Here is an 18216-nt window from a genome sequence, read left to right as displayed (position 1 = left end):
GAGGCGCTGCTTCCTGCAGCGGTACTGACTTTTTGATGGCCGCCTCTTCTCTTCCTCACCCAGTCACCCCAGGCACGCACCCCGATCCCTGTTACTTGCTTAAGCCTCACTCGTAAATTATCAGGTGATGATTTTGGGGGACATGCATAAACAAGGACTAGGATAGGCTGAGCCCGGCCAATTTAATTGCGTTTGTAATAGGAGATGGGTTCGGATATAAAGCTGCATTTTCCTGTCAGCATTTTAATTATTTTGAGGAATGTTTGCCTTGACGCACTTTAGCGTTCTGCTTTATCTAGTGCTGAAAAATAACACCCAATTCACTGCAGAACCAACGCAGACAAAAATGAACATACACTGCCTTTTGGGAGAAGTTACGTTGGATACATGGCAGATAACTGCTATGAGGAGAATAAATAACTCCGGAGACGTTATGGAGGCACCTTTTATTTTTCAGTCTACTTCAGCTCCCCTCTGCTTAGTAGAGAATGAAACTGGTGCAGTTATTTATTGTGTTATATGGAGAGAGGTGGACAGTCTGGGGCTATATTCATATGGACAGCTGGATCTATTGCTTATACCAACACCAGAAAATCTTAATTGCTTTTGAGAAGGAGCTCAATAACTTTATGAAAGATTAAACGATGCTCCATCTGTGAAACATGGATCATGAAGCTGCAATCAATGACCCTGGAGGCTCCTCTCACTCCTCTGTGCCTCTCGAGCCGTGGGGGAAGGACTGTCAGTACCGTGCCAGATCAATGATCTGCATCTTCTGCTGCTCCAGCTTCAACTGTCAGTGCTCTTGGTGCTTTAGAGGAAGAGGAAGTAAATAAAATAAAGATGGACAATCATGATTTTAGGGGGAAGCTCCTTCCTTGCCCCTGCTGACAACCAGCTGAAACATGTTAGTCAGTACTTGTACTGAATGCTGGAGGGACAGCATGATGGCTGTGTCAGGGGGAAAGCAGAGCTCCTCCTTCCTTCTGATACAAAATTCGGAGCTTCCAAACCCCCTTGCTTTCTAACACTCCTCACCGAGGTGGGAGGCTAGGTGCAGCTGGGTAAGGATTTCGAGATGAAAACTCAATAACAACAGAGTGTTATTAAGCAGGCATTCTTTATTGAAGCACTGGGCAGCACTTGGGATGTTCCACCATGAGTGCTCCAACGGGCTAGCAAAACACATCAGTTCACATACACAAAAATCATACATATACATCAGATTTCCTGAGAAGGGCAGTCTTGTGGTGATAAGTTCCCAGAATTCATTTACATAGTCCAAGCATGTGCAGTAAATTTAAGGTTAGGGTCTTTTCATCCTCCGGTGATCGCTCATAATCTTCCTCGCATTAGTTGAATCTTCCTGAGCACAAGCCAGGGCCCTTTTTCTGGTGCAACTTCGTCTTGTAACAAGCAGTCCTGTAGATGTTTGCTGGGGGGTCCTTAATGTCTGGCATGTGTAGGTAGCTTTATCTCCTTGATATCTGGAGCTTTGTCTTCTTGGTGTCAGGCAAGATGTTATCTATTTACCATCTTTGCTCATCAAATAGATAAAACATCCTTGTGGGGGAAGGAAAACTGAGGGAAACAAAGACGCAAGTGAAACTAAGCAGATAACAGTGAGGCCTTAGTCAGGGATTATCAGGGTTTAGCTCTTTCACTTCATGGCACCTGAAGGGAAGCAACGAACGATTGCAGGGAGCCCACTAACACCCACACCTAAGGGGTCCTTCCAGAGGTTCATCTCAATTTCTCTGCCTGCCCAGGGAGCAGGCTATCCCCCCTCAACTCGTGGCCTGTCTTTTCGCCAGCCTGACTGGGAGAACGGTCCCCAACAGACTTCCACGGACAGAGCCCCTCTCCTGCTGGAGCCGAACGGATTTCCCACCAGGAAAATCACACCTCATTCCCTGGCAACACCAAAAATACTTCAAAATGTCTGCCACCAGATATTAACATATACTCATCACCAAGCTACGACCAGATATCACCTCTCAACAAGCAGACTGGTACCCAAGAGCAGGGGAAACGGCGCCCTGCCACAGGAACGGCACGCAGCCACCACGCTCAGGCGAAAAACCTCCCCCTCACAGAAGTTCCCCCTCACAGAAGTTCCCCCTCAGTGGGGCCGCCCTCAGAGCCGGCAGGGAAGCGGCCGGGGCTGGAGGTTCCGCCGTGTGCGGAGGATGCTACCGCCCAACTACCCTCCCATCCGGGTACTTTCCCCGGGCTGCGCGCCAAAAGGCCCGCGCGCGCTCCCGCCGCCGCCGCTAGGCGGCGCGTTACCCTCCCCGCTTATCTCATGGGCCGCTCACGGCGAGCGACGGAGGCGGTGCCCGCGCATGCGCAAGACGGGAAGGAGTCCCTAACGACGGGACGGGTTGGTAGGGCGGCGGCGCATGCGCAGTAGGGCGGAGACGGGGGGCGGGTTCCCGCCGGTCGTCGCTCCCGCGGCGGCCGCTGTGGGGATCAGGGGGCTGGCGGCCTGCTGCTGCTGCCATGGAGCCGGGAGAGGAGGAGGAGGAGGAGCGGGAGGAGGAGGAGCGGGTTGCTGTGAGTACGGGGTCTGCGGAGGGGTTCGGGCAGGCGGCCCTTGGGGGCAAGGCGGCAGAGAGGGGGGAGCAGCCCTGAGGAGCCCCTGCGCCCGGCTGCGGCCCTTGGGGAGGGGCTGGAAACGGGCCTGATCTCACCGTCTGCCCCGGGAAGGGGCTGTCGCTGCTTGGTTCTTCTACCTCAGAAACAGGGGGGGATGCAGCTGACGCGTGGCCTCCGCTTTCTTTCCCCTGCCGTGGAGAAAAGGGGGGGCTGTGAGCAGCCTGATCCTGCTCCGCCTTCTGCATTCTCCCGTGGGAGAAGGGTGGCCTGATTCTTCCTCCCTTCCTGGTGCCTTTGTGCCTTACTGTGCCTTGGAGAGGGGTGGGTGAGTTGGCTGGGTCACTGACCCCCCTGGGAAGTCAGAGCTCGCGGGGCTGGAGAGGCCCCGTGGAGCCATTCGTGCCCTTGAAGGGCTCGTACGTAGCTCCGTGCACTTTGCTGTGTTTGTATCAATGAGGGGCTGGTCAGAGGAGGTGTCTGGAGATCATGGGTGTCCTGTCACATCCTGCCACCCCCATGTTCTGGAAATAACGTCTTCCTGAACTTGCCACTCGTGAAAGCGTTGGGAAGCTTCCTGCCTGTGCTGTTGCACTGTTCTGGCACCTGGTCTTAGCTGTCCCACTGTTCTCACGGAGGGTTCCAGGAGTGTAAAGGGCTTGTAGCACGAGTTCTGGCTCTTGCAAACTGTTGGGAGGCATCTTTGTGCAGCGCACTTGAACAGCTGATGCCGGACACTTGGGTTGGGAGGTGTTTATGGATGTCACGTCCGCAGTTCTGTATTGGGAAAGCTGTAAGGGGACAACTCAAAATGAAAAGTTACAAGGTGGTGATCACTCCAGAGCTTCGTCCCAGAGCTCTGAAGGAACTCAGATGCCAAATGGCATGTCCGTTTTTACAGACTGGCACAGGTTTCAGTTGTATCAGGAGAAAAACCAGAAACTAAACCAAACAATAGAAACGTCCACATGAATAAATATGACATGTTAAGGGCAAGTCCAGCCCAAGCGAACATGGGAACTCAGATAGCGTAGTCTTAACTGGGTTTCCAGAAGCCTTCTGCTGAAGGACCTTCACCGTATGTTTTCAGGAAGGCTGATTTGCCCCAGAAGGGACGGTTCCTGCGCTGCTGTGTGTTCTTGTCTGTGTTTAAGTAGAAATGAAGTTCATTTGTACGCTGATTTACAAATTTCACAGTGAACTTTGTGATTCTAAGCTGTGTGTGATGTTATAGACCAGTGAACTTGCCTCTTGCTTCGTGTTTTACCTTCATGATTTTCACCACAGGTCAGTTTATTTTGATCCTTTTTGGGTGTGAAGTTTTGTTGTTTTACAGTGGCCGTTGCTTCCTTCTCTGCGTTTGTTTTGCCCTGTGGTTTAATTGCTGCTCTGACAACCAGAGCTCAGCTCTGGGAATACCAGATGGAGCTGAGCCAAGCTTGTTGCTAGTGTACTGCTGCCCTTCTGAGCCGAAGGGATGCAGGTGCAGATAGGTGGTAGGCCAGGCGGATCTTCTGTCTGTCGTAGCGTGGCTGCTCTTACAGCTTTATTGCCTATTTCTGGTGCCACAGACTATTTTAGCTACCATTTTAATTCACAAAGAGAGAATAACACTGACAACCTGTGCTTGTGCCTTGTGACGTGCAAGGCTGTAGTTTCACAGGGGCTGTATAAATCAGCAAGCCCCAGCTCACCTGCCGGGAGTGACGGGTGCTGCTGTGCCCTGGTTCCTTGTCATTGCCCCTGTGTTGCTTTGTCACATACTCCAACTGCCAGCAAACCAGCGCAGCCAGGCAGCGGACTGGTAACTGCGGTTAAAACTGGCTTAAGAAGCATCTGCTCCTCTCTTACCTCGAGTTTTTGCTTACTGAAGAGAGACAGGGGCTGTCTCTTCCAGCCAAAGTGCCAGTTTATGATCATTCAAAGGCGTTCTGGGACTTTTGGCATCGTGCTGTAAGAGTGAGAGGAAATTCTGTAACCGACATAGTGATACTTTTTACCCTTCATACTATTTCTTGTTTTATTGGTGACAATACTTTGTCTGTTTCACCTTTTAGTTCCTTTTTGATTATGAAAATGATTTAAGCACTGTCCTGCAAACTTTTGGATTCTACATGTAGGTAAGAGTAACTATTACAGTAAGATCCAGGACAAAAAAATTTTTGGTTCTCGTTCTTAAACACTGCAAATTGATGACCACTTTCCAGAAAGCCCTTCATTAATAGAGATTTTTCTTTCTCCTTTGTCTTTTTTAAAGCTCCGTAGAAACATCAAAGTAAGGTACCTCCTGACAGAGGTACCTGTTATTTCAATGGCAAATTAGTGTGGAAAAGATAAAGGAATGAGCATTTTCTTAAAACTCAGAGGACGGTACAACATAATTTACAGCTCTCGTAAGTTTGATCTAAACAAACAAAAATTAATTATGAATCAGGGAATACTCAGTGCTTTTTCAGTGGTCCAAAGCTGAGCGTGTAAAGAAGTAGTTGACCTTCTCATTACATAAAAGCATTCAGGAGCGCTGTTCAATGTTCATTTGGGAGTTATGATTTGGACAGCAAGCGGTTAAGGGGTTTTTGCAGAGGAATGAAGATAGAATGGCTGAGCTACCTTGTGTGAAACTAAATTTTGTCTGTATTTGCAATAAGTAGGACGGAGGTTGATGCTTGGAGGAAAGTTAATGGTTTTGGTTATTAGCTGTTAGATTGCTGAAGTGGCTGTAGCCGTGTTAACATCTTTAGTATGTTTTTATGATTGGAAATTAAGCTCTCATCTAAGCTTCCTTTCCCACGAGGGGTTGAACCAGATGGTCTTTCAAGGTCCTTTCCAACTGAGCTATTCTATGATTCTATGAAACCCCAAATAATTAGTTCTGAATTAATAGAAAGAGGAATCCAGCTTCAGTTGCAAAGAAATGGGATAAACGGCAAGTTTAATTTAGATCTTCCTTACTCTGTGTGCTCAGTGGAAGGGCTTGTGGGTGAGAGGTAGTGCCTGGGGTGGTGGGGGCTCAGGAAAGTGACTGCTTGGGTAAACTGGGGTTGCACCAGTCCGTAGGGCTGGACAGTTACACTGGGATTACATGAGGAAAACTTCTTCCTCAGGCATTAAGGTGTATTACAGCAATCGGCTTTCAGATTGCCTCGCAGCGGCTGAGGTGTGGCTGTGGACAGAGCGTGCTGTCGGCCGTGGAATCCTCACTTTCCTGGGAAACTGAGCCAATACTAGGCAGACTTGTTGCAGATCAGCAGTGATTAATTTTCCATTTGTTGTTTTAGGACACTCAGTAAAGCTATTGCTGTCATAAACTTGACAGAGGAAACTACTGTTTTTAAGAGATTCAAAATGAGGCACTACCAATCCTTGCGATGGCCGTGTAAATGCACAGGTTACCTGACAGTTTACTGTGTCGTGAACCTTCCCGTGTTGTATTTGAGATCTGCTGGGCTGGTTCTCATCTCTCACGGCCATTCGAAAGCCCAACGTTTGTTGCATGAAAGCGATAAAACCGTCCAGGGTTTACACAGCGCCTGATGTACTGGTCGGTGGTGCCTTCGTGGCGGGAGGGAAGGGCGTGGGTCTGAAAAGTGCTGCTAGCGCCCCAGTTCTTACTGAAAAAACAAGGGACAGCTGAAATGATTTGTGTTTCTTATCCCTGACAGCACCAAGTCATTGTTGGGTTTTTCTGAATGACATTTTTGAAATCTATGTTATTTACTAGTAGGTTCATAGATGAACTTCTAGTGCTGAACTACTTGCAGACAATGGGAATTTTGTTTTTCATCTCAGCAGCTGGACTGAAATGCTAACAATTTGCATACAACTTGGGGTCCTGGCCAACAAAGCAGCTCTGATGTGAAAACTTATTCTGCATTTGAATGATAATTTTTCTTTTTCCCACTTTGTGTTCCAACACACAAAGTAGGGTTGATACGGACTCTGAAGCCACGAGAAATGAAGTTGTTGGGTTATGGTGAAATGCAGTCGCATTTATGTGGCATTAAGGGAATTCTGAGTTTGCCTGTCGCCTCCGAGGTGCTTTTGCACGAGTTGCTTTGGTTTTCCTTGACCATCCATTGCAAGCTGATCATCGCACGGTGAAATGAGCAGGGAGGTGTCAGATAGCCTGACCTACGTCCTTTGTAGGTCTGGCAAAGTTGTTTCTTTACTCTTCAGGAGCACAGTGGTCATTTCCCGGTTTTACCAGGTAAATATGTGCCTGTTTCTGCAGGTTCCTTTGCTCCTTCCCCGCAGCTGGGGAGGGAAGGCCCTGCCCTGCAGCAGTGGGTTGCTGACTCCAAGTGGCATGAGGCTGGCACTGCACTGCCAGCACTGCAGGTGGTGGGAGGGAGCTCTCACCTTTTCCTAGCATTTAAAAAGTTATCCCCGCGTAGAATTTGAACAGAAACTCAGGGACAAATAAAAACTGGAACATTTTAGTATGTAGTACAAGTTGTGCAGCTATGAAGAAACCTCCAGTGAAAGGATTTCGAACCTACATCTGTTGGGTCCGGTTATTTCTGCATCTGTATTCAAAACTAATTGTGTAGACAGACGGTCAAATTCGTGCTTGTCTGAAATCATAGAATCATAGGTTTGGGTTGGAATATAAAATGTTTATTTAATTAGTCATTAATTGCTTTTTTTAAAATAATTGTATGCTTGTTTATCCACTTGGAGTAGGCAATGAAAACACAGAAATGCAAGAATTTGGAACAAACTATTTGAAACCACTTGAAATGAATTGTTAAGAAAATACCCAGTGTGACTGTTAGGGATAATTGATTTCAAACCCATTTAATTATCATCTTTGAGAGGGCAAGAGACCTAGTAGCTAAAGAGGTGGCGGGCTATGATTGTATCGTGACCTCAGAAGAGGGTTTGATCTTGGGATGAACTAAGAAAATATGCAGCAAGTTTGGAAGGCATTTCAAGTCCAGCTTTTGGTGTTTTTTCCTGTCTCGCTCCTGTTAAGTGTTTTCATTGACGAATCACATGATTAGTAGATGGTGAGACCTAGAAAATAAGCAGATAAGGCTGTGCTGGGGAAAGTGATAAACGCTTTGGAAAATGGTATCAGAATTCGGAATGCTGTTGACAAAATGGTGAAAAGCAAGTCCTGCAGTTTGCAAGATGAAATCCAGGACTGACAAGTTCAGAGTGGGATCGGCCTCCAAGCCCGTGACGTGATCACCTTAATTTGGTGTTAATTCTCACCGATGTTGGAAGAGTTGGTCCTGAGCTGCCCGGCCGGTGTGTGCAGGGTTGATGCAGCTGCATGTTCAGATGGATAAGGGAACTGAAACACAGATTTATACTGAATTTACTTGGCCACGTACCTCTGATTTTTAGGAGGGAGGAATGAAGTGTTTGGAAGAAATTATATTGCTTTTCTGATGTTTTGCGAAGATGAGATTGTTCGAATTACTCATCTAGGGAGTTCTCTCTCTCCTATCTATCTAGATTGTTTTCTTTGTTGTGCTGTGTTCTATTCTATGGTATTTTTACTGGGATATTTTCAGTGGTCAGTGGGTCAGAATAAAGTAAGGAGAGCTAAGCCTGGAGATTCAAAATTTGAGTAGTTTGAAACTGAGAAACATTCATATTTCTCTGAAATGTAGCGTCAGTTGAGGATGCCAACCAGGAGCTGCTGTTCCTACCGTTCAAGTTAATGGCAGTGTGTTGTGTGGGGGTTGGTTGTAGTTGTTCAGCTTTATTTTTCTCTTTTCCTCTCATTATGTATTTAGCAGCAAAAGCTGATGTTTGAGGTATTGGATTTCAGGAAGAGAAACCTTGTTAAATTTTCTTCATTTGAGTTTAATTATACGGAAGCCCTCGGAGATGATTGTACTCATTTGCTAAATCCTAACTTCTTGCTTGCCACTGCTTTGTTGTGTACCCTGTACCCTGGTGCAGACAGTGCTAACATGTGGCAGATTTCTTCCATTGTGCTGTTTCTTTAATATTGCTCTTTGGTGTGAGGATTAAAAATGAAATAATGCAGCAGAAGGTGCTGTTGCCTGTTTGCCTCCTTCCAGCTGCTAACGCGTGAGGTCCTGGTGACTTGGCTGTCTTTGAAAAGGAGAGATTATTTCCTTTACGGTGTTTTGTTAATGCCATGTCAGGTTCCTTTCCAGAGCGATGCTAAATGCACAGCACAGCCTTCTGCCTGAGAAACCACAGCTGGTGAGTGTGTGGGCCTCAAGCCCTGCTGCTTTGAGCTGGGGCACTTGTTACCTGAAAACACAACTCAAGCTCAAATGAAGCTGAGGTGCTAGCAGGAGAATCCTACTCCTGTGGGAGGTATTTGAGCTCAGGAAGGGATCAGCTTTCCTTCAGGTCCTCCTTACGTGCTTCTCAAGCATGGCTGGGTTTTGATTCTCTTTGGTTTCAGATCATAAAGTTTGGATGTACGCAGTTGTGTAAAACTTGCTTTTTTTTTGTTTGTTTTCTTTCAAGGAAATTTTGAAAGAGCAAACGCCGAAGAAGTCTTAGATTTTTCTGGGAAGAATTTTTGAAATGTATTGGTACAACTAATATAGTTGGAGAGAAGCGTGGACAGGGTTCTTGTGATGATGTGCAAGAGCTGACAGATGGAGATAGCGGTATGGGAATGGGTGAAGGGACTGGTGTCACTGAGCGTTAGCTAGGTGGGCTGCTCTGCAGCTGGGGCGGTAGGATTGCTTCTTGATTTGTAGAGCTTTTGGCTTATTGGGTGGCTGATTTTTCAGGATGGTTGCCTTCCTAAGAGAAGCAGTCATCGATGATAACTTTTTCTTTCATGTGGTATTTCTGGGGTTGAACGTGGCTGATGTTTTCTGAGGAGCACGTTTCAGTGGAGAATTCCTGACTGATTCAAGTATATTGCTTTCTCAGGGGTCCTGCTTCATCTCCCTTCCCCTGCCCCCCCCCCCCCCCAATTCAAAAGCTCTTCCCCTCCCACCCCCCAATAGCGTTACAGACAGATCAGTAGTTTTTTGGTATTTTCGTAAGAAATGTTGGCAAACAGGGAGCTGAAAATCAGAGCTGGTAAACCTGGATGGAGTTGGGAGACTAACAATGAGTGTTTCTTGTTTTTCTATCCTATTTTTTTCTGCTTGCTTAAACAAAAAAGTATGCTGCTTGTTTAGATCGGAGGTGTGCGCTGCAAAATCATTAGAAATATGTCTTGAGAGGAATTGACTCTGTAAATGTCTTTTCTCTCCAGTTCTGCCGCTTTCTCTCTTCTGCAGTCTGCCACTGTGCAGACCACTTTTTGTGTTCGTGATGCATCCCTGTGACAATGACAGCAGCTACTTACATGAAATATTAAAGTAGGTAAAGGGTATCGCGTTCTCTAATTGTGAATCAAGTGTTTATTCAGGTCTTGTTTCATGTTCTCATTCATGCTTTAAATCTCCTTGGCTTGTGATGCTGTAGGTGTTCTTCTTTTTGACCTTCTCTCATAACCTACAGGCAAAGATAGATGGACTTTTACGCCTCAAAGAAGAGATGTTTGCTGCATTATGGTCAGATCAGACCACTCGGGGAAGCAGCTCTGCTGCTGATGTGCTGTATTGTTGCACACCGAGTTCCCTGTGCCTACTGAAAGGAGGATAAATATTTATCGTGCCTGTTCTAAAGTGGTGCTGTGAATCGGTGTCTATGAAACATTTTTGGGTCTTTGCATGGAAAGCACTGTCTTAGTACTCTTAGCAACAGTAATACTACTTTAATCCCTCCCTGCTCTTCTGGGTGCCTGAGTATTTGAGCCGTTGGTAGCTCTGGATATAATTGTACTCTGAATCTTCTAGAATATTGCTATTTGTAGTAATCGCATCATAACTCATTAGCATTTCTCCACCGATTTATTCTTGAGAAATCTGTATGTGATCCGTCTCTGGCTCTGTTTTCCCAAAATAAGACTGGTCGAACCTATTCCAAGTTCTTGTGAAATGAATGGGTTTAGAAAACTGTATGTGTTAAGGGAGCGTTTGGGAGGAGGAATTACTTCTGGGAAAGAAGTTTCCTGCAAGTGGAAGCTCAGTTGTACTTTACCCTTCTATCCTCTCGTTTTATCCCCATTTGCCCAAGACTTGTTCCAGTTGAATTCTCTCTCCAAGGAAGATTCTTGCTGACTTCAGTTGATAGCGAATTGTGCTTTTTTTCTTTCTATAATAAAACATTTTGGTAAAGGATTAGGATATGAAGCTGCAGGTGGGAGGAACCTGTTCAGATGATGTTTTTCATGTTACTTTTCTTGCAGTGTTGTGACAAAGAATACGTCACTCCAGGTGCATTGAAACTGTACGGAAAAAGGCTCAAACTCAACGTTTGGCTCTAAGGTGTAAGGAAATTATTACCTTGGTCATATTTTCATGAGGTTGCCAGTCAGTTTTTCCCCTCCCTCAAAGCAAGTTCATCAGTAGGCTTTGGGACTAAAGAGTTCTCGTCATGCAAAGTGGTTCCTCTGGCCTGCTGGTGGGTTGAGTGAGGGGAGTCTGCGATGCAACTGCTGCAGCGTAGAGAAAGGGTTTTATTAAGGGGCTGGCAGGTATACGAGTAACTGAATGATTTTGAGAGGCATTTGCTCAGCACAGGCTGAAGAAGGTCATTTTAGAGGGGAGAACGAAGAATAACCTGCGCAGTTTGGTTGTTTAGTCTTTTGTTCATCGTGTGCATCTTGAGTGCTGTCGTTACTCATCCCTTCTGGTGTCCTCTAGAGCACCCACTGAATTAGCTATGCTCATCATATCTAAATAAAATCAGTATTTTTTTTGAATTAGTTTTCTAATCACACTATGGGCCCCTTACCTAATGCTATTCATTTCCAGTACCTAACGCTATTAATTGCCAGGTGGATTAATCAAATTGCCCTTTTCTGAAGATGCATATTGTAAACCCGAATTTTCCCTAATAGGACTCAATTAGATTACCAAACAGTTGTTGGAACGCTTTGCATTCAGAGCTGTTGTCACGTACCCTTCAGTGCTGCTTCTTTTAATGGCTTGATTAGTATGAACAATAGGAACTGGGGAATGCAGTAGGCGTTGAATATGTGCACGCAGGCTACAGTTATCCGTAGTCCCGATACAAAGGCACAACAAACTTATTTTGTGCAGGGCATTAATTTGGAAGAGTAGTTTCTGCCTGGCTGAATCTTTGTTTCATGGAAGATTTACAGGTGATCAGTAATAAACCTCTTCCTTTTGAGCTCTGTAGCTCTTTTAAACTTGGACTAAAATATTCTTGTCGTTCCAAGTGATTTACTTGACAGTGCCGACCTGTATAGAAAGCTACGTCGTGTTTTTCTTTCAGTGGTGCTATTTTGTGGCAGGATTTGAGATGGCATTTGGTACTGAAATTCTGGATACCGCTGGCCTTCCAAAAGCTAAGATTTGATATGACTGGGTAGAGTTGAGGCTTTTGTAGCTGTGCCTGAAAAATGCAGAGGTGTTGCCCCAGTGATGTTCTTTCCTTAAAGGGAAAACTGGGCATTTAAGAGGTAAAGGGAAAAAAAAAAAATTTGAACTGGAACCCTGTCTTTACAAGTGAGATGGGCTGCAGCTCCTGGGAAGAAAGAGTTGAAGGGTTCCCTGTTGTTCACGGGCAGAATTGGGGCTGAAGCTAACGCCAGTCCGTGTGGTGCTTTGCCAGGGGGTCTTGGCAGTCCCCTGAGCAAATGCTCGTTCAAGGCAAGAGGAGTTCAGCCTGTCTTCAGCTCTGCGTGTTCTCCAACTTGGGAAGGGTGAAAATAAGCTGCTCACTGGGAGCTTGGATGCCTGGTAACTGGGAATTGGAGGGAAGGCCCAAACTCCTTCTCTGTAGGTGACAACCCAGCCACTGGACGGGGATTGTTTCAGGGGTCTCCTGAACAGGGGAGTCAGAACTGAAGGGTTTTCCTTGGCTTGTCTCTGAAATTTTTAAATCCGCTGTCTCTGTGGCAGAACTAATGGCTTCTCAGGAACATAAAAGATGGATAAAGATTCATTTGTGATGGCTGTAATTTATTTTTTGTAGATGGATTGAAGATGTTGCTATATTTTGTATAAGCATCCCGTTGAACTGAAGTGCCATGAATAGTCAGGGCTGAACTCGCCTTTCTTAAGTTCCGATGTGGACTAGCAGTCTTGTAGTAAACTAAAACCAAATCTGAAGTATTTATTCACATCCTTTCCAGCTTTTTAGTGCATAAGAAGAATGAAACAGGATTCAGGTGTCAATGTAGCTAATCTAGTAGGTTATATTCGCATTCAAAGACAAGAGTCTCACATGCTGAATTTTATGGGTTTCTTTTACATTGAAACAGGTCTGTGTTCTGGACTTTTCTCTAAATTTGTGTCTGATCTTGTCTCTTAGAATGTGATTGATATCTTCATGAAAACTCTCATGGCTTGCTTTTCTTCGTGATAAAGGTTGCTCAGTCTGTCAAGGTAGATCTGTGCTGCTGAGTGGAAATTTCCAAATGAATATTAGACCAATTTATCAGAAAATCTATTTGAAAAGAAAAAAAGGCAGTTGTCACTGGAGGACTTCATAACTGAAGGCACACGTCCAACAGTATTATAATTATTCATGTAGCAGTCAGGCTTCAGGGAAATCACTTGCTTCTTTCTGACTGACCCTCTCCTTTTCTCAGTCTGTGACCTTTTAACTCTGCCCTTCACGTGTTGCTTGGCCACGCTATGGGTCATAATTCTCAGGGCAGCCAGATGCCACCGGGCAGTAGATGGATCATTCCTGGTACAGGAGTAGGTGGTGGGGACCTTCCTCCTGCCCCTGCTTGCGCTCACTGCTGTGTTCTTCAGATCCTGCCATTTGCTGACTGAGTCACGAAAAAATACCTCCAAGGGTACTTGGCTTTTAAAAAAATTGTTATTAGTGAGTTAAATTGGAACTGGGGTTGACATGAGGAAGAGGATGAGGGCAGGGAGGGGTATTAAAGAGATGGGGGAGCTACAAGTCTTTCTTCTGGTTGAGGCTTCGTGTTAAATTGGTACATTAATACTATGACCTGATGCTCTCCAGCACTAGTCTCCAGGGGTTTTTTAACTACTTTCCTGGAACATTTTTGTTTGGGCTGAGCCTTGGTGTTCCAGAAATGGCTGTTTTCACAATTCTATACCGTTGTGTTCGAGCCTGGCTGGCTGTCTTGTCTGGGGAAAGCTGTTAGAGTCACTGTGACCTCAGGCATGGGATATTATAGAGGAGAAATTTCATCCTGACTGCAGAACATCTTCCTTTGTTACCTCGAGGGAAAAAAATGTTACAGCTGCTTTTCTGGGCAGCAGTCCAATTTAACTGCAATTCATGCCTTCAACGGATGTCAGGTATCACTAAATTGTAATCTAGAGATCAGCCTAGACTGGCTTTAGGTTATTTACATTAGAAGGCTTTTAAAATTTAGTTTGCAACATTGATATAAGTAAAAACTTTCTGGTTTTAATAAGAAATAAATATTTTTAAAAAGTAAAAAATACCCCCCCCCCCCCAGTAAAAAACCGCAACAACCCCTGTTGATAGACCAGACAGGACAAATGCCAGAACCTGACTTTGTTCAAGCCGATGAGTCTTTTTGGTATTTTGTGATTTACTCAGAGCTGCATGTACGTGGGTTGGGAATGAGAAATAAATTTCTGGCCCTCAGAAATTATTGGCTAAAGTGCAGAAAGTCACGCTCACTGGCTTTTGGGATCTAAAGTGGCAAATGATCCTGCCCCTTTTCGATAAGTTTTGGGGCTCCGGATGGAATGTAGGTCACTGCCTAAGGACGTTGAGGTAGATGCCCAGCTATTGGTGTTGGGGATGGCTTGAGTGTTTTACGTATTTCCTTGTCCGTTACTTAAGTATATACATATTGAAATAGGAAGAAATTATTTTCTGGTTTAAAACCACATATTGTTTCTTTTAGCCTATTGCAACAACTCCACCGCGTCGTGGCTGGAAGGAGGACTCCTTAAGTCGCAGCAGCAGCGAAACCCAGGCGTCGGCTGCCAGCGGGATCTCCCTGGGAGAAGCGATACGTCGGAAAACTGCCCTTAACTGGGTATTTGTCCTGTGCTTTGTTTTGCTTGTGGCTGAAGGTTAATTATGTGATTGAAAATAATATGAAGTGCTTTATCTGCATAATTTAGACTTCCACCGTCCTCGCCCTGTAAAGGTCTGTGTTTCTGTACCTTGGAAGAGCAGAGAAATAGGGCTGTTGTCAACTCAGACAAGCCATCTAATCTGGTCGTGATCCAAGTGCTACAAACCTTTTTGACCTGTATCATTTTAGAACTGCATCCCCAGTAGTTTAGTGATTTTGTTTATTTATTTATTTTCCCCCTCCCCCTTCCCCCCTGCTTCTCTTTTCTGGTGATAAACCTAATCTATTTCCTAGTGTGATGTTCTTTGCAGCAGGATCTTTGATCTGTGTTCAGTTTGTAATTTGCTGTAAACCTGGTCCTGCTGCTGCCTCTTAAATGGTCAGAGCTGAAAACAGCCAGTGTGCAGGTCAGCCCGGAGCCATGCTTCAGCTCACGTGAGCTCTGACTGCTTTTGGAGCTCAGTTTTAATGTCGTGTTCTGTATGTGGTTAAGGAAATCTCTGCTCACACCGTGATACGTAGTAGTTCTATCTGCTGGGTATGCTGCCAAATATTTAATTACCCTGAGAATAGCATAAGACCATGATTGTTTTGAAAATACTGAGTTGATAAAATTATTTCCAAATGATTATAAGAATCCTGTGCAAAAACAGTTCATGTAGCAAAATTCTGGTATGAGATACCAAGTCACTGGGATGCTTTCTTGCTTACATTAACATCTATGTAATTATAAGTTATATGTTGCTGGTGATAATGGTTTGCCTTATAAACAACTGATATTCTTAATTCTCTGCGCTTTTTTGTGCCTTTTCTGTAATTAAAATGTATCTGATTAATTACTTCCCCAGTAATCCCAATGCGAATTCTTCAATGAATTGTGTGAACTAAAGAGGCTCCTTTCCGTTTGAACACAAACTGAAAGTATTTTCTTAAAATACAGCAAAGAGCTGACTGGGATTCTCGGGCATTATCTGTGTGAACTCAGAATTTCTGTAACTAGAAACTGAATTTAAAGACAAAGCAGAAACTGTTCTGCTTGTTACTCCCCGGTTGTGCAATGCAAAGCATCTTTCCTGTGCAGTGTCGGGAACTGTATTGGCCCAGCATCCTGCAGAAGCGTTTGTCCTTACCAAGATTTGTCTTTCCAAGTGAGAGATTTCATTCTGGTTTAGAAAAAGTGCTCTGCAGAGGCACGGCTTGGAGGTGGAGCTCAGTTTCAGACAAGTGATGGAAGGCTGGTGGTCAGATAGTGAGCGTGGCAGCTTAGGCAGTAGTGAGAACTGACTGTGGGCTTGGCAGGTCATGGTGCATCCTAATTCCTTTACATTTAAAACTGAGCATTTGTATAGGAAATACAACGTAGAAGCAATAATTCCATTGTTGCAGAGCTTTGTCATTATTTCCTTGGGAAATATGTCTTATACAACTTTCTTGATGCTTGAGCTTTTTTTTTCCCCTACCTGTTCTTAGGGAACTGAGCCATGGTATCAGCTTGCAGCAGAAGTGGATGCCAGCCGTTTAACTGCTGCCTCGGAGACAAAGCCAGGCCTGACTTGTGACAGAAATGACCTGACGGAGTTCCCCACGCTGGAGGAAGGAGCGCTGCCGTCAGCAGAAGCATCCAGGAGGCAGGCTCCTGGAGATACAGCACATGGATTACTGCTGGGTCAAAGATGCCTTTTGTTTAACTGCTAAACAACTAGGGTTTTACTTTTCCTTTTAAATCAATCCCTAATGTGGATTTGACTTCTTTTAGCGAGAACTGGTGTTTACAAAATACATTCTGCGTGAGGCTGTTGTTAAAGCCCATCTTCAAAATGAGGTAGAAGGCTTGTGTACCTTCCCTGGATCTTTTAACAGGTGAACCATTATCTTTGGTCTCAGGTAAAACTATAGGCTTGTTTTCCTGTAGAATGAGGAGTAAACCTGCGTAAAGTTTGAAATGTTGGGGGTTCTCTCTAGGCGAGGTGATAATTCTCTGTGTCCTTAAAATCTGTGTTATAGTCAAAAATCTTTGCTAATTTCCAAATGGTAAAGTAGATCTCCCTGTATTGATAACGTGAAAACCTGTTTGTGAAGAGTGTGTGTGTACTCGCACCCCTTTCTTGGACATTCAGACTGCTGGGTGCTGCTTCTGTGTTCCACTGCTGCTTCTGGTATTTCTTTATAGACAAAGTAATCTCCAAAACCAGCTTTAAAAAGTTTTCAATATCCCTTTACAAAGGTATCTTCTGTTACTGCTCTTTAACTAGTCAGTATATGTATTCCTTTTCAGATAAGAGGAAAAATGAGCAATTTTAGCTAAAAGTACTGTACTACTGCAAGATTTAACACAAACTATCCAGATAACGGGATTTGCTTGTGTAGGAAGTTAGCATAGTATTACCTCTATTTGTTCATATTTTCCTCTTGCTTTTTAACCTCAGGCTTCAGCTGTGACAATTAATCTGTAAAGAATGATATCTTTCTTTTTTTGTACCTGTGCATTTAACAAAACCAAAAGCAGCAAAAGCAGAACGAAGCAGTGTATAACTAACAGTACTCGTCCGGCTGAAGTGGTTTGCTTTCTCTTCTGTGCCACCTATGGAAGACAAAACTAGCCAAGACTGTTATCGATGGCTCTTTTGGTTACCCAAACTGGAGCCTTTTTCCTTGCTTGCCTCACTTCAGTTGTGTCATTTCCATTTATTGCAGTTCTCCTTCCTCACGCATCCACGTTACCGTGCTAAACAACTGTTCACCAGACCCCCAGACGTGGCTGTTATCCTTAAATTAGCAGTTGTTGCATTTAGGCACAGATTTCAAATTTCTTTTTTTCCCCAAGTCTTTAATGCTGGTTCTAACATCGGGTTTGATCCTGCACTGTATGTTGTCTCTTGGCTTTCAGAGCGAACTCTGTCTCAATTCCAAGTGAGTCGTTAATTTTTCCCGGGCAAACCCTCGTGCATGTTGACTCAACTTACTGTTATGTCATCTGTTAACTTCTTACCTGCTGATTCCTTTTCTTGTCCGCCTTTGTGACACCCCACCTGGACCCTTTTACACAAATACTTGTGTACGCTTCCTTGGGAATGCCTGACCTGACAGTGCTGTTCCTAAGCCCAAAGTGTTTCTTTTTGTGTTGATGTCCCTCAGAGCATCACTCCACAAAATCAAGGGTTACCCGGCCCATGAGGTTGTTACGTTTGTGACTCACTTGTCCAGGATGTAACTGAAATTGCTGAATAAAGGTCCTTCTAAAGCCGCTTCCACCACATCACTTTTTGGTGAACAAACACCATTTTTATAGGCAAATAACAGGATTGCTTGTGGTGTTTTAAAACAAACCTGCGTTGCTTCTAGTTAACTGCAAGTCCAGCTCGCGGTTTGCCATCCCTGGACCTGCTTGTGTGATCTTACTTGTGGGTGAGTTGCTTTTTGGGTTTTCGTTTGTTCTGAAGTCAAGCAGCTGCTTGAAGGGATGGAGTTGGAATTGCCTTGGGAACAGCCTGGTAGGTGTTTGCAGCAGCTCCTGAGGGTTTTGTGAGTGGGGCTGTTGTTACAGTGTGCGGCTC

The 18216-nt window shown here is 44.7% G+C and overlaps 1 protein-coding gene across 1 annotated transcript; it reads left to right on the top strand.

The window, feature by feature from the left end:
• Positions 1-2487: 2487 nt before the first annotated feature.
• LOC147415734 (centrosome-associated protein ALMS1-like) lies at positions 2488-17908 on the top strand. Its single transcript, XM_086464412.1, has 3 exons — positions 2488-2556; positions 14486-14620; positions 16133-17908. The coding sequence occupies exons 1-3, from the start codon at positions 2503-2505 to the stop codon at positions 16355-16357; spliced, it is 414 nt and encodes a 137-aa protein (XP_086320538.1). The 5' UTR covers positions 2488-2502; the 3' UTR covers positions 16358-17908.
• The last annotated feature ends 308 nt before the right edge of the window (positions 17909-18216 follow it).

The sequence above is a fragment of the Leptosomus discolor genome, chromosome 4 (genome assembly GCF_034619465.1).
Source record: "Leptosomus discolor isolate bLepDis1 chromosome 4, bLepDis1.hap2, whole genome shotgun sequence".
In the NCBI taxonomy this organism is placed as follows: domain Eukaryota; kingdom Metazoa; phylum Chordata; class Aves; order Leptosomiformes; family Leptosomidae; genus Leptosomus; species Leptosomus discolor.
Note: the sequence above shows the minus strand (reverse complement) of the source record. Positions and strands in the feature narration are given on the sequence as shown.